The sequence below is a fragment of the Hermetia illucens genome, chromosome 2 (genome assembly GCF_905115235.1).
Source record: "Hermetia illucens chromosome 2, iHerIll2.2.curated.20191125, whole genome shotgun sequence".
In the NCBI taxonomy this organism is placed as follows: Eukaryota; Metazoa; Arthropoda; class Insecta; order Diptera; family Stratiomyidae; genus Hermetia; species Hermetia illucens.
In genome coordinates, this window is record NC_051850.1 from 54,970,438 (window position 1) to 54,995,365 (window position 24,928).

A 24,928-nucleotide genomic window follows, 5' to 3' on the forward strand; every position below is an offset into this window, starting at 1 on the left:
GAAGGCTACCTATGACAGTCTACTTGAACTCGATATGCCAGAAGAGTCGCGCCTGGTCGGCTATGCAGATGATGTCGCAGCGCTTGCTGCTGGACGTGCTGTCGAACAGGCACAAAACAGACTCGGCATATTGATGCGACGGGTAAGCGGATAGATGACTACTCATGGTTTCAACCTTGCACTGGAAAAGACCGAAGTAGTCATCCTGACTAAAAAGAGAATTCCGACACTGCATCCCATATCGTTCGGCGAGTCGATTATCGAGTCAAAATCAGCGGTAAAGTACCTCGGGTTCAAGCAGCAGTGAACAAGGCTGCAGCTGGAGCTTCGGCGTTAAGTAGGCTAATGGCAAATATTGGGGGTCCTACGTCTAGCAGGCGACATCTCCTGCTGAGTTCAACGCAGTCTGTCCTGCTCTACGGCGCTCTTAACAAGGAGGTATATCGTAAACGCCTCGCGCAAGTTCAGAAACGGGGAGCTTTGTGGGTGATCTCTGCGTAACGCACTGTCTCTGAACCGGCCTTGATGGTGATCGCGGGAATGATCCCCGTTGCCCTTCTTGCTAAGGAGCGTCAGGCCATATACAAGCGCAACGGAGATGAGCCAAGGGAGGTGGTTGCTCGCGAAGAACGACAACGCACTCTAGACGAATGGCAGCTCTCGTGGCAAAATGAAACTAGAGGCAGATGGACTACGCGGCTCATTGGCAACTTAGGTGCGTGGCTGAATCGGAAGCATGGTAAGACTGACTATTTCCTTACCCAATTTTTAAGTGGGCATGGAGGTTTTCAGTCTTACCTGCACAAGATTGGAAATGCGCGTTCTCCGGATTGTGTGTTTTGCAATGGAGTTGTGGACGACGCCCACCACACTTTTTTTTCTTGTGGAAGGTGGGATGGGGTTCGCCAGCAGCTCTATTTAAACACAGGGATCTCTCTCCAAACAACATTGTCGAAGAGATGCTGAGGACTGCTGACAGATGGAACCGTGTTGCCCATTACTTTCGGCCCCCTCTCGTTGCTAAGAAGATAGAACTCGACCGGTGGAGGAGCCGGATGGCAGGGGGTTCCTTGAACCCTTCCTCCTCTCCCTGATTTGAAGGCTCCGCAAGGCGGGAGAGTTCGGGGACTAGTCCGAAGTAATGTGACAAACGGTTCCAGGCTAGCTCTCTGACGATGGGGAGGTGTTTAGTTGGTAGTTCGACGACGTACCGAATCGAGAGTCCAACACTGTGTGCGTAAATGCATTCACCTACCCTACCCCAAAAAAAAAACCGGCCGAAAGAACGGTGGCTTGATACGCTGGATGGGGATTTAAAGTCCTCGCGATTACATCCTGATCAGGCATTTGATAAAATAAAATGTCGAAACCGATCACGACGAGTCGACCCCGCTTGTGAACGGGACAAAGGCTGAAGAAAAATAAAAAGATGTGAGGAGCGACGAGTGCAAGACAGCTCCGTTTCACATAGCTAAAAATTCCATTGTCCTTTATTTTTTAGAAAGCGATTTAAATAAATCATTTGATGGAAACCCCTGTATTGATAATAGTCAACCTCATACGCTTCACACTCTGAGTTTAATATTATTAGCAAACGCCAAGAATGTAATCTACATCAAATATAAAAAAATCCGGGGAAAATTAGATTCTTCTTGAATATAATTTTAATATTTCACTCGAATATCAATTATTCCCGTTAATTATGTCAGCATCTTATTTGCATGGCTTTGGAAGCAGTTAATTCGCGCGAAATTGCTAAGTTTGAACTACTATAACTTTGGCGCTAATGGTCAGATTTCCATGAAATTCAGGACGTATATAGGAAATATTGTTCTCTATGCTGGTTCTCTATGCTAGGATCCTAGGATGAATTTAAGGGGGGTTTTTCAGTAAATTTTTAAAAGTTAGTAATATACTATTAGTAAGTTTATTTAAGCAGATATCGGAATGGGACATATTTTGAGGCCTAGATTTCATCTAAGCGCACCACCCTGACTTTTTCGGATTTTTAGGTTGGATAGTTTCCAAAAATGAATCCTGTCTCACTTTAAGTGCGTACATTTTGACTTCTCACTTACGCAATTTACGCCAAAACTAGTATCAGTTTCGGAAAGTACAAATCGAGACCTTTCATTTGATAGCCTAGACGACTATATCCGGTGAAAAAATTTTTTGAATCCCCCTTTTTGCATGGATGGGGAGCCCCCCTTTAGACTCCACCTAAATTTATGCCACACGCTGTATGCGTGGGATTTCATAGTTCCCATCTGTGCACCAAATTTCGTTCGGATCGATTTAGTCGTTTTGGAGAAAAGTGCATGTGGCAGACAGACAGACAGACATTGAATCGATTTTAATAAGGTTTTGTTTTACACAAAACCTTAAAAAAAGATACTTAAAATATGAAAGGAGATAAAGCGAAAGTGCAATAAAGTTATAAGAAAGCTACAATGAGTCGAAAACCAGGTGAGTAAAATCAAGTTACCATCCTCTAATGGTACACACTAGACAATTTAGCAGAACTAGTAGTGATTGTAAGATGCTATATTTTCCCTTGCTTTTCATGCCATTCGTGACTACATGGAAGCCTTAAAACCACAGGTCGCGATGGATCAATGCGATAGAGAACTCAAATGAATTGAATTTCGGAATGTTTCATTATTGAAGGAATCTCGGATCGAGTGAGATCATGGTTGAGAAAGTGCACACAATCTTCAAAACCAACAAACCCTTAGAAAACTGTGAATTTGGAGATGTTTATATTTTTGACAAATCTCTCACATATATATAATAGAATATCAGTTGATTTACCATTCTCCTTAATCTGTTTTATCTGTATATTTAAGATGCATTCTATTTGATAGGGCTGACAACCCTACACGGAAAACAACTTGTTACGAAGCTACCAAAGGATCCTGGAAGGATACCAAAGGATTGACTATACAACGACGAACCCGGCAACGATAGCGAAACAACGATTTGCGCATTTTCTTATGGAACGTGCACTCCCTGTACAAAGATGGAGCTGCCAAGCAGCTAACCGATACCCCGTCCCAATATAGGGCTGATGTCACAGCGTTGCAGGAGATGCGTTGGACAGGGACCGATATCCTGGAGAAGAGTTGCTACACCATATATTATAGTGGCCATCCAGTAAACTATGTGCTCGGAGGAGGTTTCTTAGTCCGCCAAAAAATGAGATCTGCTGTTCTCGGCTTTGAAAGCATGAGCGAACGACAATGCACTCTGCGCTTGCGAGTCAAATTTAGAAATATAAGCCTCATTAACGTTCACACCCCTACAGAGGAGACTGCAAATTCGGAGAAGGATATCTTCTACGAGGCAGGACTGCGAATTATTCAATTAGCAGTGTCACGCGAAATGGTTGTTGGAAGTACCTGGTTTGCGCGAAAAGCGGTCCACAAACAAAGGTGGGCTTCTCCAGACGGGACAACCAAATTCACTATTTGTTGATCGAACGCTGCGACCTCTCAGCCTTGATGAATGTCAGAACATATAGGGAGGCGTTGGCACACCGCCCAGAATTCACTCTGACAATCAGGTGAGAGTTAATACTGAAGTCATCCAAATATAAGGGAGAAATGGATGCCGCAATAACAACAGTCAACAAAGAACCTGGAAATGAAGCATCCACAAATAATCTTCACAATCACTTGAAGAACGTTATCAGAAATACGGCCACAAACATACTTGGCCCCAGCCGCAAAAGGAGCCGGAACGGCTGCTTCGAAGATGACTGTAAGCTAGCAGCGGAACGGAAGAATGCTGCATATCGAGTAATGTTGACTTATCACAAATTCCAGCGAGCGGAGAAGCGACGTCACAGACGCAAAAAGGATGCCTAGGAAAGTCAACAGGTCTGTGAACTTGGAATGTACAGGGAGTAACCGCACCAGGCGCAGAAGTTTTACCAACAAGTCACACCTCGATGTTCATCCTACCGAGACAATGAGGGAAATCTGATTTCCAACAGAATGAGCATATTGGAGCGATGGGTTGAGTACTTTGACTAACTGCTGAACAACCAGAATATCGGCGAGTTGGACGTCCCATCAACTGAAGACGACGGACAAATAATGCCACCACCAAGTATAGAAGGAACAGTTCGTGCAATTCATCGGCTTAAAAATCATAAGTCAGTCGAATTGGTTAAATATGGAGGCGACCAATTACACCAAGCGGTTCATCAACTTATACTCAAGGCGTGGGACAGCGAATCAATGACCGGCAACGAGGCATTATCTGTCCCATACATAAAAAAGGAGATATCACGCAGTGCAGCAATTATAAAGGTATCACGTTGCTGAGTACCATCTATAAGATATTCTCCGTTATCTTGCTAGGTTGCCGTTCGCCCAGAACATAATTGGCCCATACCAAAGAAGCTTCACTCCAGGCAAATAAGCAACAGATCAGATTTTCTCTGTGCGGCAAGCGATGGAAAAACTGTTGGAATATGGACATCAGTTCCACCATCTTTCCATCAACTTTAAAGCCGCCTATGATAGCATAGCCAGGGTAAAACTGTACACGGCCATGAGAGCATTCGGTATCCCGACGAAATTGATAAGACTGACTAGGCTGACCCTGACCAATGTACGAGGCCAGATAAAATCAGCAGGATCACTCTCAACACCATTCAACATCAACAACGGTCTACGACAAGGGGATGCACTATCATGCGTCAACCTGGCCCTGGAGAAAGTGATTCGCGATGCCGATGTAAATACGAGAAGCAGCGTCCTCTTTAAGTCCATCCAACTATTGGCCTACGCTGACGACATCGACATCATGGGAAGAACAACCCGAGATGTACAGTCTACCCTCATCCAGATCGAGCAGGCGGCGATTGGCGCGAGATCTTGGGCTGCACATTAATGAAGGTAAGACGAAGTACATAGTGGCAACATCAGCGCCAAAACCAAAAGAATGAACAACATCGAATCACACTGGTCAAACGAAGACAATGAAGATAGTAGACTACAACTTTGAGACCGTTGAAAATTTCTCCTATCTAGGATCGAAAATCACAACCGATAACAGCTATGACGATGAAATCCGCGCATGGTTGTTAGCAGCCAACAGAGCCTATTTCAGCATACAAAAACTGTTTCGCTCGAAACGTCTCACCATAGGGTCAAAGCTCTTACTGTACAAGACTGTGATCTTACCAGTATATTCCAAGGAAACTCTTGTTCTTAGCAAAAAAAACTGCGAACTCTTGGCACGTTCGAGAGAAGAATCCTCCGAAGAATTTTTGGGGATATCGAATTGCTGATCCTCGGCGCAAAACCGGTGTGTCTGGATTTCCTTATTAAGGCAGGTCTAGACCGAATACTGGCTGTTGCGCCGTTGATGATGATGAAATATGACATTTTATCTTATCGTCATTTTCATCCTTCATAAAGAAATCTTCATTATATAAGCAACTTGCACTTGTCTACCTGGACTTGCGGGATGTGGAAGGATTTTCGAATATGGTATTCATCATCATCAACGGCGCAACAACTGGTATTCAATCTAGGCCTACCTTAGTAAAGAATTCTAAACATCCCGGTTTTGCGCCAAGATCCACCAATTCGATATCCCTAAAAGCTGGTCGTCGTCCTGGCCTACGCCATCGTTCCACCTGAGGCAGGGTCTGCATGTCTTCTTCCTCTACCGTAGATTTTCTCCCTCCAGACTTTTCGGACTGGGTTATTCTCACCCATACGGATTAAGTGACCTATTGAACCGGGTGTTCCCCATAATCAATAAATATCAAAATTTATTTTTAAATATTCTACAAAATATTTTATCAAAAATAAAACCACATTAGTTCACAAAACACAAGAAAACGGAATACAGAATCGACATTGACAATGAGCGTAGGTAAAGAGTTACTCTCATATTAAAAAAAAAATGTGACCTGATAGAATTTCTTCAATCACCGCAAGAAACAAGTCGGGAATCCGGAAGCTGGGCGCTTCAGGTATGAAAGGTTTTGTTTGCTTCTTTTGTTTTGTTTGTTTTGCCCGTTATGTATATGCATTTAACATGTCAGACTACTTATTTTAGTGTGATATTGATATTTAGTTGCATTAAATTTCACGGTAGAGTCAACTTCCAGCTACTGTAACTTTGTTAGTACTAGTATGATTTTTATCGAACTCGGGGATAATATGCTTCATATTATATTCTATACTACTGCCAGCTGTTATCACCCTGGGATAAACTTAAGGGGGATTTTTACTCAATTTTCCCAAAAATATGGTAATAAACTATTATTAACTTAATTTGAACAGATTTGAGGCCTGGGCACCATATAGAGGCAGCTTCATTATTTGTTTCAGATTCTTCGGTTTTGTAGTTTCTGAGAATGAGTCCGTTAAAGAAATCATCATTTTCCATCCCTCCCACACCCTGCCTTTCTAACAAATCTCAAAGCTAAGACCGGCTCCGAGTAGTACTAATCGAGACCTTTCATTTGATAACCAATATAGCTATACTCTGCGAAAAAAAAATTTACATCCCCCTTTTGCATGTATGGGGACCTCCCCCTTAACCTTAACGTAGAAGGATATCACTCACTGCATCCCTGGTCGTTCACAGTTCCCACCTTCTCACCAAATGTCAATCAGTATAGCCGTTTCAGAGAAAAGTTCGTGTGACAGACTGTCTGTCTGTCAGTAGTTAAAATTCAAAAAGTTCAAATTATACCTGTTCCTTTCAAAATTGCTTGACCACAAAGTCCTTCCTGTACATGATCTGTTAGCAACCAGTTGAGTCTATTTTAAATGAATATTCGCGCCATTCGAAATTGTATAGGGTGATAAAAAATCATTTCACACTTGGAACGCTTGAACTGGAACACTACTTTGACAATTGGAACCGCAGAATCGAAATAATCCAACGTCAATCAAATTTTGCGGTGCCTCGTTTTCGTGTCGAGTTGTCAAGTAACAGCAAAGTTTGGGGTTTTTCTTCAAGTAAAATGTCGACAAAAACAAAGAAAGATGACAAAAACGCTCGTGAAAATGAGGTATGCATTTTGTGATTTAAAATTATTTCGAATCTTATTTATATACGAGGATTTTCGAATGTTTACGTTCCGGGAACAATCCCACACTCGAAAGTTGGACACGTCAGTCAGTGCTTGGGACGATTCGGTTTGCCGATTTGTCAAATTATTCTTTATTTAAATCCTTGTTATGCACAAATTAGTGGCTTAATGAAATCATGTGAATAGTTGTAAGAAAGGGATATTGTTCCACTGCAAAAGCAACCTCGCAACTCGGAAATCGAGTTGAAACATGGGTGATTGTGATGTCCTTTATCGTCTACAGCTGCAAAAACGGTACCTCAGTGTTGCTTCTCTTGTTTTATTGTGCTCCAAGTACTTTGATTTTCAGTTTTCTCTTTGCTCGTCCACACTCTGCTTTCGATCCTAGGTACAGGTGGCTTTACCGCTTTGTATTCAACGCCCCTATCTTCTCCTCGTTTCCCCTAACTGCGCCGAGCCACTTTTCTTTCCGTCCTAAGCGTATTCAGCGGCGACACCCGCAGGTTCTAACCGGTGGAGTCTGTGGCTGCTTTCCCACACGAAATGCCTCCCTCCTGGAGAAGCTCACAGGACGGAGGAACGGATGAAGTTGGATTGAATCTCTTCGTCCCTCAAAGAACGGATTGCACCAACGGGAGACCGAAAAATAAACTTGCCCAAAGAGAACGTAGAAAGGGGCAGATTTAAGGAAATAAACCACAAGCTCCCAAAAGCCAACACCAGAAGAAAGAATACCCCGTGTGAAAGTGCTGTTTGACAGAGCAGTTCGCGCGAATTCCTTTGCCCAAAACACAAAAGATCAATGCCCTGCTTCTAAAACAATTCATTCCAAAAAACTTTGTATGCGGGTTCGGTATCATTAAAGAGTGCCTATAGTTTTCACTCTAGGTCCTGAGTGATGCTCAAACTTGCCAGGGATACGAGACTGAACAGAAGAAACCCTGATAACCCCCAAGAATTCATCCACTCCACAATTGTAAAACTAGCCTTTCACGGATCCGTTCTGGTAGGGCGGTGCCAGTGGAGTACTTCACATCTAAACCTAGAAAATTTTTCAAATGCGAGTAACTAGGCCACACCTCAAAATTATGCAAAGGCAATGTTGAACGATGCCTGAGACTGAGACTCTCCAACATCACCCATCACATCATTAAAAAGTAGCTGTAGTTATTATAAACCACGTCACTCTTTTCACTTTCAAGTCTAATGGTAGGGGATCAGTTCAGAGATACTGGTGGTCTGCAGACCTGAAACCTCTTTTCCGGGCAAAACAAGCCTTCAGTAATTTTAGAACAATAGCGAATCAGGAAAACTTCAAAACCTATATCGAAGCAAGAAATAATTGGTTCCGAGGGAGGCCAAGAGAAAATCCTGGCATAGCACACGAATGAGCCTCTCAGATTGCAAATCTTCTAAAGATTTCTGGAATCAGATTAACTGGCTATTTCAGGATCTAAAGGCGCACCTCGATGCTTGGGACGGCACTAAGTTTCAGTTTCTGAACCTTATAAAAGGTCACTATAAGAATGGCTCTGTATCCTTCTCCTTAGCTCAGGCAATCTCCCTCGTCTCTCTTTTTCTCTGCAAGAATTCCAGCAGGTTCTTTAAAGACACAAAAAGCGCTATGCGCCAGGCACGGATGGGATCATCTACCTATGTCCAGTTGCTGAAACAACCACCACGAGAAGTTTTTCTGGAAGCCTTAAATGATGTACGACTAACTCAGAATCCACCAGATGACTCGCGTGAGGGCGTAAAGGGTAAATCTCTTTTCTGTAAATTAACGGATGCCATGGTTAAATCCAGGTTTGTCCTTGCTCTTAGCGGTCTCCGCCTGCTCCTAGGGGAAAGCTTTGCTTATAGGAGATACTGCTTCCTCCTATCTCAATCACTTTCTACCTCACAACGCCATTGAGAAAAACTACAAAAAAACATGTTCTTGGCCTATCCATGGATATCAGTAAAGCGTACGAGAGGATGGACCTGTCCCTCCTCATAGCAATCATGACTGGCATGGCATATGAATTTTCCATCTGATATCATCCTATGAATAAGGCGATAAGGGATGTTTACCATGCAGGGTCATCATGTTCCCCGAAGTACAACTTCTCTCCACACGAATTGACCCAACAAAGTGGAAACTTTCCAATATACTGATGACTTCCCAATTATAGCCTCTGGGGATTCCCGGCAGGGTGCAGAAAACACTCTTCGACTACAGGCGGATCTCTTCATAAATCAGTGCAACTTCCTGAAACTTGACGTCAAGCTGGAGATGTCATGCGCCATTGCTTTTGATCATTCCCGGCTCGATGTATTCAAGCCCAATATCAATAACGTCTATCTTGAGCATAAAAAAATCAATCACTTTCCTGGGAAGAATCATCACGGTCTCTCTCGGAGCACGGAGCACATTTCGGATAAGGCCAAGGAGGAAACTAGGACCATAAATTTTACCAGACCAGCGGGGACTCCACCCTAGAGAAGCTCTCAAACTCTTTAAAGGGATTGTCAGACCAATCCTTAACGATGCCTCCTCCTCATTATTCGCTTCCAAATACCTTGAGAAGGAAATTTATTCTACCACTGCTACCTCCCTGAGTCGCGGTATTGGTGTCATGAGGCCCTCTCTAACAATGTCATCTATGTGCTAGCAGGCGAATCTCCTCCCTCTTACAGAAAAACTTGACTAGCAATTAGAGAGATTCTCAATGCCAAAATGTTGAACCCCTCCTTTTATGCCCTCATCAGGGACAATTGCATTACCTCCAACACACTATCAGGTGTTTTCAACAAATTTCACTCAATTGTAAAATCCCAATTGGGATCCCCCTCCAGAGCGAATCTTGCTCACGTGGTGAAATCGAAGGTCAAAAATGGGAAGCTCTTGGTTTTGCGATCCTGCCCACTGATGCCTCGGTAGACGCCTCAAACTTCGAATGTGCGGTACTCTCAAAAGTACAACAACTCTGCTCTATGCTCAGGGCAGCCACAACCTCTGTTCTCTCGGCTGAGCTACTGGCCATTTTGAAATAATTAAGACTTGCTTTCTTCTATTTGATAGTGATATTTATTATGGTTGCAAATACCGATATTTCGGGTTAGCAAGTCTAACAAGGTGAGGCTTGTTAGCACTGATGAAGGGAACAAGTGTTTCCCGAAATATCGATATTTTCAACCATAATAAATATCACTAGCAAATTGAAAAAAAAAAAACAAGTCTTAATTATTCCAAATAATTTAATCGCTAGAAACACCGCGAAGTTACCCTTAGATATTAGCCATTGTCCAAGGAATCCAACTGTCAGGTACGGTCAAGCTAAAGATAATTCTAATTATCACTGACTCCCCTATCGCCATTAAAGCCCTCATTAACAAAAGCCCAGTCAATTATCTGGCTGCCCGGGCCAACGATAAAATGTGAAAAGTCCGTCTAGAAGAAATGCTCACACTCTGAGTTCCTGGGCATAGCGAAATTTTTTACAACAGAATGGCGGATGATGCCGCCTGACGAGCAAGCTTTTCTTTATAAGGAGATCCAATCAATCTCCGTTTTCCCTGTCCTACATCTTCTAAGAGCAACATTTCTACGAATTACACCATAAACTTATCGAAAACATTGACATCATAGGCAACAGCCTGCAATTTCGTTCATGTCAGGAATTATCGTAAGCCGGAGCGACACAGCATCGTTTGTTTACCGGGACTTCGCGGAACAAACAAAATCAACAACAACATAGAAATGGAACCAAGCAATATTTTTGCTGTGGACATGCGGGTGCCTCTGTCTCTAAAATATGCCAGAATGGTTTGGGAGAATGATTTAAAAGGCGATTAAGAGAAATAGGATTCTGGAACTAAGCGAAGTGAGATGTCGAGGCTCTGGAGAAAATTCTTCTGCTATTTATTTGCAGTGTCAAGCTTTTGTACTCTCGTAAGCCTGAATGCAGTAGACACGAGTGCGGTGTAGGACTAATGCTGACAGCTGTCGCAAAGCGCGTTCCCGGTTGTAACAAAGGCTTAACTGCGAGATTCCTGTCCAATTTAAGGAGCAATACCATTGCGCATGGTTCGCATATAGAGGAAAATAATGACATCATGATAGCGAAGGGTGATCTGAATTGCAAAGTGAACTTGGAAACCGTCTTGGTCGAGCATATGAGGGAGAGATGTAATCTCAATGACCGGAATACCAATGGAGTTATTTTTTTAATGTACTTTACATTGACAAATTGGGTTCTTTTTCCTGGCCGTTCTCTCTCGTGCTCTTCCCAGCGTACCGAAACCAATCTTTTAGTGTCCTACGTAGCTCTTCGCGCAATCTGAAGATGCCACTTTACATATCTCGCTACTTGGAGGTTCCTAGCCTACTTTTGAGCTTGCGAATCCTACTCGATGGCACCATGTCGATGTTCAACCCTCTCATCGTTTTCTTTAAGTTCCTTCAAGCCGCAGAATTATTCTTCTTTTCCCTTCCAAGTTGTTAACGAGGAATATCGGTGCCCCTATTTCTTCCCTTTTCGCCTTTTTCTTCATGAGACTTTCAATATTCGGCGGTTGGAAGGCGTTCTTCACTCCAGTGTCGATGATATACTTCTTTTCTTCCCTAAATCTTCCAGCGCTGAGGGGCGCGATGAACAATTTATGGATCATTGCATGGGAAGCGGCCATTTTATGTGAATGGACGTTGTTCGAATTTTCCGGAATCGTTCGCTGTCTGTGTGTAAGCTTTCTATCGATATCAAAAGAGATCCCCTTTTACTCTCTAATGATCCTTAAATCTAAAAATAAAAGTGCAACATTGTCCTCTATCTACATTGTGGATCTTAGATTTCGAGATATCTTATTCAGGGTCCCCAGCATCCCCTCCACTTTGTCTTTATGGACTATGGTGAAAATGTCATCTACATTGTCAAGATTTTTGGGAGCAAGCTTTTGGAATGTAATTCATTGTCAATCCTGTTCATGAATATGTCAATCACTGCTTCTCCAAACAAAAAGCATTTCTTCCGTTTTCCAATTGGACTTGCCATTCCAGGTTTCCTTCAAATATTGTTTTAAATATTCGAGTAATTCTCCATGCGAGCCAGTAGTTTTCACGGGCATCAAAATGCAAAAGATATGTTGACTTTTTGTATTTTGATGCCCGTGAAAACTACTTGCTCGTCAAATATTTCGTTGTTCGTCCCATTAATTCTTTTAAAATTGTCTTTTGACATGCTTTCAGCATTTTCTCAGATGCTTGGAAGAGTGTCGATTTCTTTCATCCAATAACACAGATCCTAGAAGCTATGTACGCAGCGGAGCAAACTACATTGTTCTCCTGATCACGCCATATTCGCTAAAATTTCTCATCAGTTATGTGGCTAAGTAAATGAAATTGTCTACATTTTTATATTCGACGATTGTTTTGTCTGATGGACATCATTAATAGAGTTCAATAAACTATGCCTCAAACACCTCGACTACGGTCTGCTTGCTTACATGCCAAGTTATGGATTTTGGCCAAATGCGTCTGGATTTGAAAAAGAAAGCAAACACAATCGGACTAAAAACAAAGGGCAATAAACATTCTTAGTCTGATTAGTCACCGCACCCTTCCAATTTGTTTTAATGGTCATAATATGAACGTCGTTGAAAAATTTGTATATCTAGAAAGCGTTGTTTGAGTCGATGGCGGTACCAAAGTTAATGTCGCCCGACGCATCACTATGACTAAAATCTGAACATGCAATCTCAATACCAATGTAAAAATGAGACTGTTCTCCGACAAGGCTCTGCTCTTGGCAGTCCTTCGGCGAATACAGTCGGTGTTCCGATGGCGGCTGTCGGCGGCCGAGTCTACTCGCACTACCTAACAGCCGCAGGCCTGAGATGGCGAAGGCTTACAAGCTGTGCCAAGTCAAAGAAAATTTGGCCGCTTATAACATAGCCCGATCACGAGAGCTCCTGTGCCAGACGCGTGTAAATGCAATCAAGATTACGGCGGTCTGCACGGGGCACTGGCCCATAAGGGACCATGCCGCTAGGCTCGGCATACCCTACAACTCGCATTACCGAAGGAAGGGAAATCCTCATGCACTTTCTCTGCGATTGCCCAGCTCTGGCTAGAGTCAAGCTGCGGACACTGAGTAAATCATTCTTTGAGGACCTCAGAGACATTTCTAGCTGCACGGTGGGAGAGCTGCTTTCTTTCGTGAATGCTACGGGCTGGCTCTGAAGATCCGAGCCGGCTGGACTCTGCCTCCCTGCTCCCATACAACAGTCACGGTCTTAGGAGTTTGTGGCATCAAAACGACGCACCAAAGCGCTAATTGGGCTCCTCGGTGCGGCCACTGATACCTACCTACCTCCGGCAATGTTCTCTCTATGCTGCTATGTGAAAGTATATATATGGTTGCCATTTACCTTTTGGTGAGGTATAGCACGTCAAACAAACCTATGCGCCATCGTTCGCGGTTACCTACAATGCACTTCAGCTCAGACATAAACATAATGATCAAAAATCTGTCGACAACACTTATATGAAGCCCATTGCTCCGATGATGTAGAAGAAATTGAAGCTTATTTAATACAGGTACGCGTTGAGACAGATCAAAGGATCCACTTACCTAGGAGACTGACCATGGGAAAATGAGTGGATTTGTCGGTAAGCAAGTCCTATTATGAAGCCTATTGAGGATAGGATATCGCTATTTAGTAAGACAGTTGCAACATTAGTACGAAGCGGAAAGTTCGTATCCACATATATATTATGGTAGCTAGCCACCACGCGATTCCCAGGACATAAGAGCTCGTCTTACGGATTTCGTATAGAGTATAAAAACATAACACGGTGTTAGTTATCGTTTCCGATGCTTGTAAGGTCTTTATAGAACTTAAACAAATAGCTTTCGTTTGCAAGTGAATTTTTCTTTTCGCAAGTAAGTACTTATTTCGCGAGTTACTTACTCTGTTTTCAGTGCTTAGCTACTCAAGTAGCTAAATTTGCGAAAATAAAAATTTACTTAAAAAGGAGAAGCTATTCGTTTAAGTTTATATAATATGGAGTAATTAAAAGAAGCGTTTATCAAAACTTCAGCATCTTGACTTAGACCCAGAACTTGAGCTGATAACGCAAATATTATATAAGCTAGATAGAACGAGCATTTATTATGTAGTAACACGCACTAGAAAATTTAGAAAATTTTCGGGGTGCCAGTCTACAAATTGCATTCTTTGCATTCTGCCTCATCTCGTCCACGTTTGGCAAGAGTTATGTTTGATAACACCTACTGATCTCAGCTATTCCTAAAGGAAGTTTCCCTATATCTTATGCTACTATTCTATCAAGCCTTCAAGCTACTATATTTCTATCAAGCCTTTAAAAACAAACATAAATACTTACAAACTATTTTTCTTTATTTTCCTTTCAGCCCGTAAAAATCAACAAATGGGACGGATCAGCAGTGAAACATGCTCTTGACGATGCCGTCAAGAACGCTCTATTGGATCGTCCAAACTGCAAGGAATATTTCGGTCTTATCGACGGTCGCCTTTTCATCTGCGGCTTGGCAGTAGGTATCGCTCTGGTGGCACTTGGATGGGACCATAAATACCCTTTCCCGCAATCCCGTCCCGTCCTGATCATCTGCGTAACATCCTACTTCGTTCTGATGGGCATTCTCACCCTCTACACAACATTCCGAGAGAAAGGCATTTTCGCGGTCATTCAACAAAATGACGGTAACGGGAAGAAAGTTTGGCAAGCAAGCTCCGAAATGAAAAAATACGACGACAAGTACACGTTGGTGCTCTCTGTAAAGGATTCCAAGTCGTTGCGCGAGGTCACCATTACCAAGAGTTGCGCTGCATTTATCGATGTGAATGGTGTGATTTTGGAGAATCTGGTGGCGAATGAAGTGAATCGATTGTACAATTCATTAAACTCGGAAAAAAAGGACAAGTAGACGAAGGTTTCATGCAAATTGAACCTTTTGGTGTGCTGCGAGTATGATTCCTTTTTTTTCTGAGAAAGTAAACAAATTTGTTTTTAAATGAGGAACACTTTTTTATTTGGTGTATTCAAAGAGATTGTATGCGCGTCAATTTGTATTAATGATTGAATTATGAAAATACAATTAATTTGGTAGTTAATTCACAAACTTTTTACTTTACCCCAATTGGTCGTAATTCATAAGACCATTTCTGAGCATGGTCAAAGGGTAATATAGGTCCGAGGACGAAACGTGGATTGGTACCCACGATGGAGCATAAAACCTTGGAAACGCCTGCTGAAACAACACCATCAGCTCTACTGCCAAACCCTGGGAGCTCTTTCTTAACGAAAAGCTACAGACGGAGAAGGATGAAGGCGAGTCTCCCGTGCCTAAAAACGGGGCAAATTGTACCAACTAATCCTCCAGGTTGGGGGCTGGGTGGGGCTGACAACCCTACACGGAAAACCAATGCTACGAAGCCACAGTAGGAGGCTCGGACAGGATGGACTTTATAACGACGAACCCGGCAACGATAACGGAATAACGATTTGCGCATTTCCTCATTGAACGTGCGCTCCCTGGAAAGATGGAGTTGCCAGGCAGCTACCCGATACCCTGTCCCAATATAGAGCTGATACAACAGTGTTGCAAGAAATGCATTGGACAGGGACTGGTTTCCTGGAGAAGAGGCCCTACACCATATATTATAGCGACCCTCCAGTAAACCATGTGCTCGGAGTAGGTTTCTTAGTCAGCCAAAAAATGAAACCTGCTGTTATCGGCTTTGAAAATATAAGCGAAATACTATGCACTCTGCGTTTGCGAGCAAACTTAGAAATATAAGCCCTATAAACATTGAACCCCTACAGAAGAAACTGCAACGACGGAGAAGGAAGCAATTGAGCGGACCCTCGAAGCCTGTCCCAAGTATGATATCAAAATCATACTTAGAGATTTGAACAGTCGAGTAGGAACGGAACCCCTATTTAGGCGATACCTCGACTCCTTACATAGGGATACCAATGATAACGTACATCTGGATAGCTGAAGTGGTTAGGGTGCTGGGCCGTCATAGCGCAAGGTCGCGGTTGGAATCTTACTGGTGGTAGTGAGATTTGTATCGTGATTTCACGTCGGATACCAGTCGAGTCAGCTGTGAATGAGTACCTGTGTCAAATCAGGGTAATAATCTCGGACTGGCGCAATGCTGACCACACCGGATTATTCAGTTAGTAGTATCGCACGAAATGGTTGATGAAAGTACCTAGTTTGCGAATTATTGCCTGATGACTGGCAAAGAGGCATTATCTGTCCCGTACATAAAAAGAGAGAAATCACGCAATGCAGCTATTATAGAGGTATCACATTACTGAGTACCATCTACAAGATATTCTCCGTTATCTTGCTTGGCCGGATAGCCCCGTACGCCCAGAACATCATTGGCCCATACCAAAGAGGCTTCACTCCAGCAAATCAGTAAGAGATCAGTGCGGCTAGCGATGGAAAAACTGTTGGAATATGGACATCAGTTGCACCTTTTTTTCATCGAATTCAAAGCCGCCTATGATAGCATAGCCAGAGTAAAACTGTACACGGCCATGAGAGAATTCGGTATCCCGGCGAAATTGATAAGACTGACTAGGCTGACCCTCACCAATGTGCGAGGACAGATAAAAGCAGCAGGATCACTCTCAAGATTGTTGAATGCAACATCAACAACGGTCTAAGACAAGGGGATGCCCTATCATGCGTCCTCTTCAACCTGGCCCTGGAGAAAATGATTCGCGATGGAGACATAAATGCGACAGGTACCATTTCCTTCAAGTCCACCCAACTACTGGCCTGCGGCGCGAGACCTCGGGTTGCACATTAATGAAGGCAAGACGAAGTACATGGTCGCAACGTCAGCGCCAAAAACAAAAGAACGAACTACATCAAATAGCACTGATCAAACGTTGTTTCGCTCGAAATGTTTTACCTCTTACTGTACAAGACATTGATCTTGCCAACCCTCATATATTACTCGGAGATTTGGGTTCTTGGTAAGAAAAGTTGCGAACTACAAGGAAAATTCGACGACTTCGATTTCATTTGGATGCAGTCGCGAGGCTTTCAAATCACCATCTATCGTATCAGGTCACCTTGTTTCGGCCAGATCTTTGGTCATTTACCTTCAATTTCGATGTTCAGACTAATTTTGGCGAATGAACTCTTGTTAGCACGAACTACACGACCATATTATCGAAGAGGCCTCTCGCGCAATTTTTGGACAATCGATGTAACCCCATATCGATCGCGGATATCCTCATTTCGGATGGGATCAAGGTGTGTTACGAAACTAATCCAACGTAACATCTACGTGTCCATTACCGCAAGACGCCATTCATTGTCTTTTATAGTCGGCCAACACAGAACCATAGATTACGGCGGTCTGCACGGGACACTGGGTAAACCATTCTTTGGAGACCTCAGAGAGATTTTAACTGCAGAGTGGGAGAGCTTCTTTCTTTCGTGAATGCTGCGGACCCACTCTGAAGATCTAAGCGTGCTGGGCACTGCCTTCTTGCTCTCATAACAGCAGTCACGGTCTTACGGGTTTGTGGCATCAAAACGAAGCACCACAGTGCTGAACTGACAGAAATCAACTGGAGAAACCAGAAGCTGGACGCTTCAGGTCTCTGCGTATTTCTTATATAAAAATATTTGAGTGGTTATTTGTCCCATTTGTACCTTACGCGTAATGTACATATATATTATATATTATGTTAGAATATTCGCTTTTAGCTTGATACTAACAATCAACGTATTAGAATTTTTACTGAAGGGGTAATTTTGCCCCATTACGATTTTTTTTGTCCGGATAGCTCAGTGGTTAGAGCGTTGGGCTGTCGTACGGAGGGACGCGGTTCAAATCTCACTGGTGGCAGTGGGATTTGTATCGTGACTTGCCGTCGGATACCAGTCGACTCAGTTGTGAATGAGTACCTGAGTCAAATCAGGGTAATAATCTCGGGCGAGCGCAATGCTGACCACATTGCCTCCTAGTGTACCGTTACGGTCTTGAATGAAGTGCTCTAACACACTCAAGGCCCTGATCAAATATGGATTGTTGTGCCAACGATTATTATTATGACTTTTTTTAGTAATAATGCGATTTGCGCTAAACTTGGTGGGAGCATGCTTTACATTATAACCTATATTGCTGCATTTCATAAATCTAGGATGAAGTTAAGGGGGTTTTCCAATCGGTTACTAAAAAATATGTTAATTGGTGTAATCGTTTCTGACAAAGTGCGTGTGACAGATACTGGACAGTTTAAAAAAAAACACTACTAAATTTATCCTGTCGAGAATCAGTAATACTTGCTGAAATATTGTTGGCATTCTACTTGGTCATAATTCACTAGCTACTACTAAAAAATGATATAATGAGGAAGCGTAATCCACCGAGCTTTTTCTATGGAAGCATCAGAGATCTGGCATTCCCTTGTTGGAGCGGGGGGCATCACATCCACTAACGGAGATCCTGCGATACGTAAAAGAATTTGGGATATTTCGATAAACATGAGAGTCGAGTGCAATGGACTATTACGATCAGAAGCTGTGCCTCTCTTTCATCCCATCCCAGATTATCTTTTCTACTTTGTATCGAATTTTTTCGTATTCTACCGCTAGTCACTTACCGAATGTCCGAGTAAACGGCCAGGTGGGTCGCGTACAAATTTTGCCGGAAAACTGGGACCGACGTCAAAATACATATAGTTGCTAGATGGAATTTAACTGCTTCTTTTTCACTCACTTATATTATTATTGATAATTAGAACAGAATCACGAGAAACCTCACTACATGGACAATGGCTTCGCATACCATTCTCATCAGTTTGTGTGTTAGTTACTCGTATGTGGTTAATTTTACAGATCGAATTAACCTTCGCGACTGTATCGTTTTGGAAAATTATTTGGTTAATTTTTAAAATGTTCACGTCTCGTTTGATTTATCTTCGCAAAATCTCCGTTACTTCCCGCGTCTAAATTTACCGCCCCAAGTTCCATGATCAATCCCTTGATCATTGTTTGCCGACGTTCCCGAGTTCCGATTCAGCCGTTTCCGACTGCGCCAGAGCGTTAGGAAGGAAAAAACAAAAGATGAACGTTCCGATTCAAGCAAAACAGGAAGGTGAATATTTTTAAATGATTTCTTTCCCTTTTTCTTTCATTTCACGAACACAATTATCCATCCATACGGCTTTACCAAGATCAAGTCTTACAAAAAGTACCGTTTACACGTTCGATGATAACAAAATTAATTGGGAAGAATTTATAAATCGCAATGTCACTGAATCTACATATCTAAAACACAACAAACAAGTGCCTGGCCTAGTAATAAAGCACGCTAAACTGAAAAAAAACTCATTTTCCATAACTTTTCCAACTTGTCACCTTGTTCTTCTGCGAATGTAATAAGTACAGTGGGGGCTAAATTATTACAGCCACCTTTAACAAAGTATGCACACCGGTCCAATATCTTACAAAATATTAAAAAGTAAATTCAACAAAGAAATAATGTTTAATATATGGAAACATAAAATACCTCAGTTTTTATTAAAACATTATTTTTGAATTACAAAAACAAAGTAAATTAACAAAAAGGAGCCATTTTTATCTTCGTAGGTCATTTCAAAGCGAAAAAAATATTCGACATAAAACAAAACAACAATAATTTAATTCAATAAACAAGTCGGGAAACCGGAAGCTAGACGCTTCAGATATTTAAGGTTTTGTGTATGTAGCACGTAGTATATGCATATATTATGTGAAAATATCCACTTTCAAGTGATATTGACATTCAAAGTCTTAAATTTGCGCAGAAGCGACATCATCATCATCGATGAATAGATGGTGCAACTGGTGTCCATATTCACGACAGGTGTGACCTATTATAACTTTTTTAGTAATAGTGCGATTTTCATCAAATTTGGTAGGATCATGGTCTATTTCTCTAAAATCTCTAAATTTCGTGATTCTAGGATGAACTTAAGAAGAGTTTTCCTGCCAATTACTAAAAATTATTGTAATGTACTATTATGAACTTTATTTGAACAGGTATCGGTATGGGTGGTACTATATTTCGGAGCCTAGGCACCATTTTGTTTTGTTTTACATAAAACCTTAAAAGAAGTTAATATCTTAATGCTCTTCCATTATAACGAATAACTTCTCGCAATCGTCGTGGCATCGATTGCACCAAATTTTTTGCCGTTTCTGCGTCGATTTTCAGCCACTCTTCCTTCAGGATCTCCTCCATCTGGTTAACATTACTGAGTGGCGGTCTTCTAGCCTTTTTTCCAAAATACATGCTCAATTGGGTTGAAATCGGGGCTCTGGGCTGGTGTTTTAATGACATTTGGGTAATTGTAAAGAAGCCAGAGCTGTGTGCTTTGGATCGTTATCCTGATAAAATGTATAGCTTCGTTCGATTCCGAGTTTCATGGCACTGGCAAGCAAATTTTCTTTTAAAATGTTAATATAGTATCGATGGTCCATAGTCCCTTTGATTGGGATTTTAAATCATATTTCGTTCTTCCAACTCAGTGTTTGGCTTTCTGTAAACAATCACTCATCCATCGCATCCAAAGAGGTTGTATTTGCTTTCGCCTGTAAAAATAAAATCAAACCAAAACCGGGCGGGCGGGCCTGTTTACGTATTCCGCGAGCAAATTGAGGCATTTTCTTGCTGTTTTTTATATATGGCTTTTTTCGAGTTGACCATGAAGCCGGCTATTAGAAAATAGGTAATTTCTGATGGTTTGGGGTATAACCTCTATGTCTAATATTCCTTGGTAGCTTTTGCCAATTCTGCGGCATTCGTCTTTGGTCCCTTTTAAATTTCCCTTACCAACCAACGCTCTGCAGTCTCAGTCAGTTTTTTTGGTCGACCAGATCTGGGTTTGTTGCCATTTGGAAAAACTCGTCGCAGGTGGATTGAACGCTTAGGAAACAAACTTTCGCCAAGGTTCAATGAAAATCCCCAGCAGTTGCAAAATAAGCGGCGTTCATCTGTAGATCAGCGCAAATTCAGCTCGTTACCGGCGATAGCAACGAAAAATTTGCCTGCTTGCCTCTTTCTCTTACAAATATTATAAAACAAGTCAGAATACCGGAAGCTCACGCTTCGGGTATAAAGGTTTTGTGTTCAACTTATGTAAGAAACTTCAACACATATTTTTCTATCCCTATATAGCTACAAATCCAATATATTCCTTCATAGTTTTCCAAACTACAAAACATACGTACATATTACAGCCCTAGATGTTATACTCACCCTAAACAAACAAACTGCCTATTACCGAATACCGTACGTACACATGCACGTGATCGTACCCAAATTTCCAATTTACTTTGGGCACAAAAGCATACATATGTACATATATAGTACGTATATTGAATACGGCTGTTTTAATGTACAAATATATCTATCCGGATTAGACACTACCCGCAAACTTCATTATCATATATCTGCATACACACATCTCTGTTTGGAGTAATTGATATTCATATACAAATGACTAAAAACACTAGAGCAAAATAATTCTTTGCGAACTCATTTCGTCGTGGTATTGATAATTAATATATGATGATGACGTCATATTGGTTGCAGAATCCACGAAATTCACAAAAATGGCAAAGTTTGTCCCCTATAACTTTGTTAATAATAGTTGGATTTTCTTCAAACTTGACCAAATTGTGCATTATGCTCTTCATTACACCCATACCAAATTTTATACTTCTACACAATTTTGCCTCCTCCATTCACATGTATGGGGAGCCCCCCTTAAAATTAACACAAAATGGCGCCACTTCGTGCATGTAAAGAGAACAGCAGATCACACACTGTGACCAATTTTCGTGACAATCGGTCAAGCCCTTTCCGAATTAATCGGGTGTGACAGACAGAACAGACACCGTCTCGATTCTAATAAGGTTTTGTTTCACACAAAACCTTATAAAAAGAACGTCACAATAGATGGCGCAGGACCGTTTTCCTTCTCCTTCGCTCTTTCTGCTCGTTTCTGTGCTCGTTCCACTTACGTGTTTTTTCTTCTGTTTGTCTCCGACGTCCTCGGGAACTGCCAACCCAACTGCTGTGTGAAATGAAACAGTTGGGTAGTGGCAAAGTTGGTACCGAGCTGCTTCAGTATTTGTGGCTGCAGAGGCTCCCGGAGAGCACCCAGGCCATCCTGGCATGTGTGGATTCGGGATCTCTGGACATGTATGACCCATGGTTGGTTAGGTGTTTCGCGACAACTCAACCCAGGTGGCTCAGTTGCAGCAGATGGTGGCAGCATTAACAGCCACCGTCTCTGAGTTTGCAGAGGCCATCGGTGCTTTGTGCTCAGGGAGTAGGACTAGATCAAGGTCTAAATCCGCCTCCCGAAATGGCCAATCAGATAGTAGGTGGTCGGCAGGTTCGCTGAAAAAACTAAGAAATGTACCAACCTATGCAATTTCTCCCCAAACAAATCAGACTTGCTGGGAGTTCTGGCGATTACCCAAAATACAGCACCATGTCACCTCACAATATACAACCCCTGTGCTGAAGTTTCAGTTCTTCCCGTATCCCTGCATCATAAGTTAATAGTCGTTAAAACTCGCGGTAGCAAATTTTTCGTCAATCGCACGTATGGCTACAGGCAGGTAGACTCGAGTTTAGGGCTCCGACGAGCGTTTTATTGGCGCTTCATTATCGCGGACATCAGTATACCCATCTTAGACGCGGATTTTCTCTGCCACTATGGGTTGCTAGTGGATATACATAATGGATTCCTCAGGTCATAAGGAAAAATCTCAAACAGCTCACCCAGCACTCTTTCCATCGTTTTGGCCCCGAACGTATGCAATCACTTCTTTAAAAATATCGCAACATCACTGCCGAGCGTAGTCTCTCTGAGTCAGTTAAACATGATGTTTAACACCACATCAACATTACTGGCTCCCCATTTTTCTCCAAGGTGCGTCCACCTTCAAAAGTTCGCAATTGCGCGGAAAAGGTTTGAAGAATTTCTTAAGCAGAGTATTTGGAGACCTTTAGACAGTTGTTGGTCTTCGCAACTTCACATGGTCCCTAAATTCAATGGTGAATAGAGACCTTGTGGCGACTACGTCTTTATGTTCAGACCATTCTAGACCGATATCCCATCCCACTCATCCCCGATTTTGCGCTCTCTATCGCAAACTGCAGAATTTTCTCGACCTTGGACTTAGTCAAGGCATACCATTAGAACCCTGTAGTTCCCGAAGACATTCCGAAAACGCAATATGCACGCCTTTCGGATTCTTCGAGTTTTGGATTATGCAACGCGGCGCAAATCTCTCAGAGATTCATCCACTCTGTGCTGCGAAACCTCCACTTCTGTTTCGTATATTTGGATGATGTTCTGGTCGCCTCTTCCTCTAAGTCGGAAAATTTAAAGCACCTCAAGTGCATTTTTCAACGTCTCCTTGAAACCGGTCTAGTACTTAACGTTGAAAAGTGCAAATTCCCATAATCGTAGGGGAGATTCCTGGACCATCTGATTGCCTTTGAAGGCATCCAACTGGACCCAGTTAAGGTGCAAGCGATTTCGAGCTTCCCGTTTCCAAAATCTGTTAAGGATCCGAGAAGGTTCATGGGCGTGTTAAACTTCTATCGTTGTTTCTTGCCCAAGCCCCCACTATCAATCGCACCTTAACGCCTTCTTGTCTGGGCCGAAAACCAAAGGTTCTCCTCTGATTGTGTGGTTCCCAGAGGCGATCCAGACGTTTGAGACCACCAAGCAACAGCTCGTAGATGCTACACATCTAGCATTCCCTCAGCAAGATACACCTCTAGCCGTATGCGTCGACGTTTCAGACCTTGTCGTAGGTGCTCTTCACCAAAAAGTGAATCAAATCTGGCAGCGTTGAGTTTCTTCTCCGAACAGCTTAATACTGCGCGACGGAACTACAGTACCCATGATGGTGAGTTGCTCGCGGCGGACTTCACAATTAAATACTTCTAGTATTCGCTTGAAAGTCATAAGCCACTCATTTTTGCTTTGAATCAAAAGCCCGACAAAGCATCCCCTCGCCAACTTTGGTACTTGAGCTTTATCAGCCAGTTCACTTCCGACATTCAAAACGTGTCTGGAAAAGATAACGTAGTTGGTGACGCTTTGTCACGTGTTGCAGAGGCCAAGATCCCCGCCACCGTCAATTTTTCGGCAATCGCCGAGATGCAGAAGGACGACGCAGTTCTTCAGAGCTTGAAGACCAACTCCAAATATACATTCAGGGAGTTTCCTATCTGCGGTACAACATCCAGTATATACTGCGAGGGCTCAGACAAGTGATCATATATTCCGGCGGATTTACGAAAGAAAGTATTTCACACCGTTCACGATCTGGTGCACCTAAGCATCCGAACAAGGAACCGACTAGTCACGGCGAAGTATTTCTGGCGTCCATGAACAAGGACATTAATTCTTGGGCCAGACAGCGCTTCATATGCCAGAAGTGCAAGACCACAAAGCATGCGAGGAAAGATGTAGGAATGTTCCCTTGGTCCACCAAGCGGTTCCACACAATTCATCTCGACATCATTGGCTTTTTGTGAGACACGCACGGTTCCAGGTATTGCCTCACAATCATCGATAGGTTCACGTGATGGCCTGAGCCGATATCCCTGAAAGACATTACTGCACAATTTGTGGAGAGGCCCCCTCTCGAGAATCGATTCCACGCTCTGGTGTGCCGGTAATTATAATCACCAGCCAGGGAATGCAGTTTGAGTCCTCCCTTGTCTCAGAGTTGGGCAAACCCCTCGACTTTAAACGCCCCCGACTCGAACATCGCTGGTAATGAAGAGACT

The 24,928-nt window shown here is 42.6% G+C and overlaps 1 protein-coding gene across 1 annotated transcript; it reads left to right on the forward strand.

The window, feature by feature from the left end:
* The first annotated feature begins 6,888 nt into the window (after nucleotides 1-6,888).
* LOC119649927 (signal peptidase complex subunit 2) lies at nucleotides 6,889-15,104 on the forward strand. The gene is made up of 2 exons (XM_038052346.1): nucleotides 6,889-7,042; nucleotides 14,479-15,104. The coding sequence occupies exons 1-2, from the start codon at nucleotides 6,995-6,997 to the stop codon at nucleotides 15,010-15,012; spliced, it is 582 nt and encodes a 193-aa protein (XP_037908274.1). The 5' UTR covers nucleotides 6,889-6,994; the 3' UTR covers nucleotides 15,013-15,104.
* Nucleotides 15,105-24,928: the final 9,824 nt, after the last annotated feature.

What these genes read in the sequence shown, in the direction of transcription:
- LOC119649927 (XM_038052346.1), top strand. Translation starts at nt 6,995, where the DNA reads ATGTCGACAAAAACAAAGAAAGATGACAAAAACGCTCGTGAAAATGAG. An exon ending in AAAACGCTCGTGAAAATGAG is followed by an intron (nt 7,043 to 14,478) that starts GTATGCATTTTG and finishes TTTTCCTTTCAG; the next exon opens with CCCGTAAAAATCAACAAATG.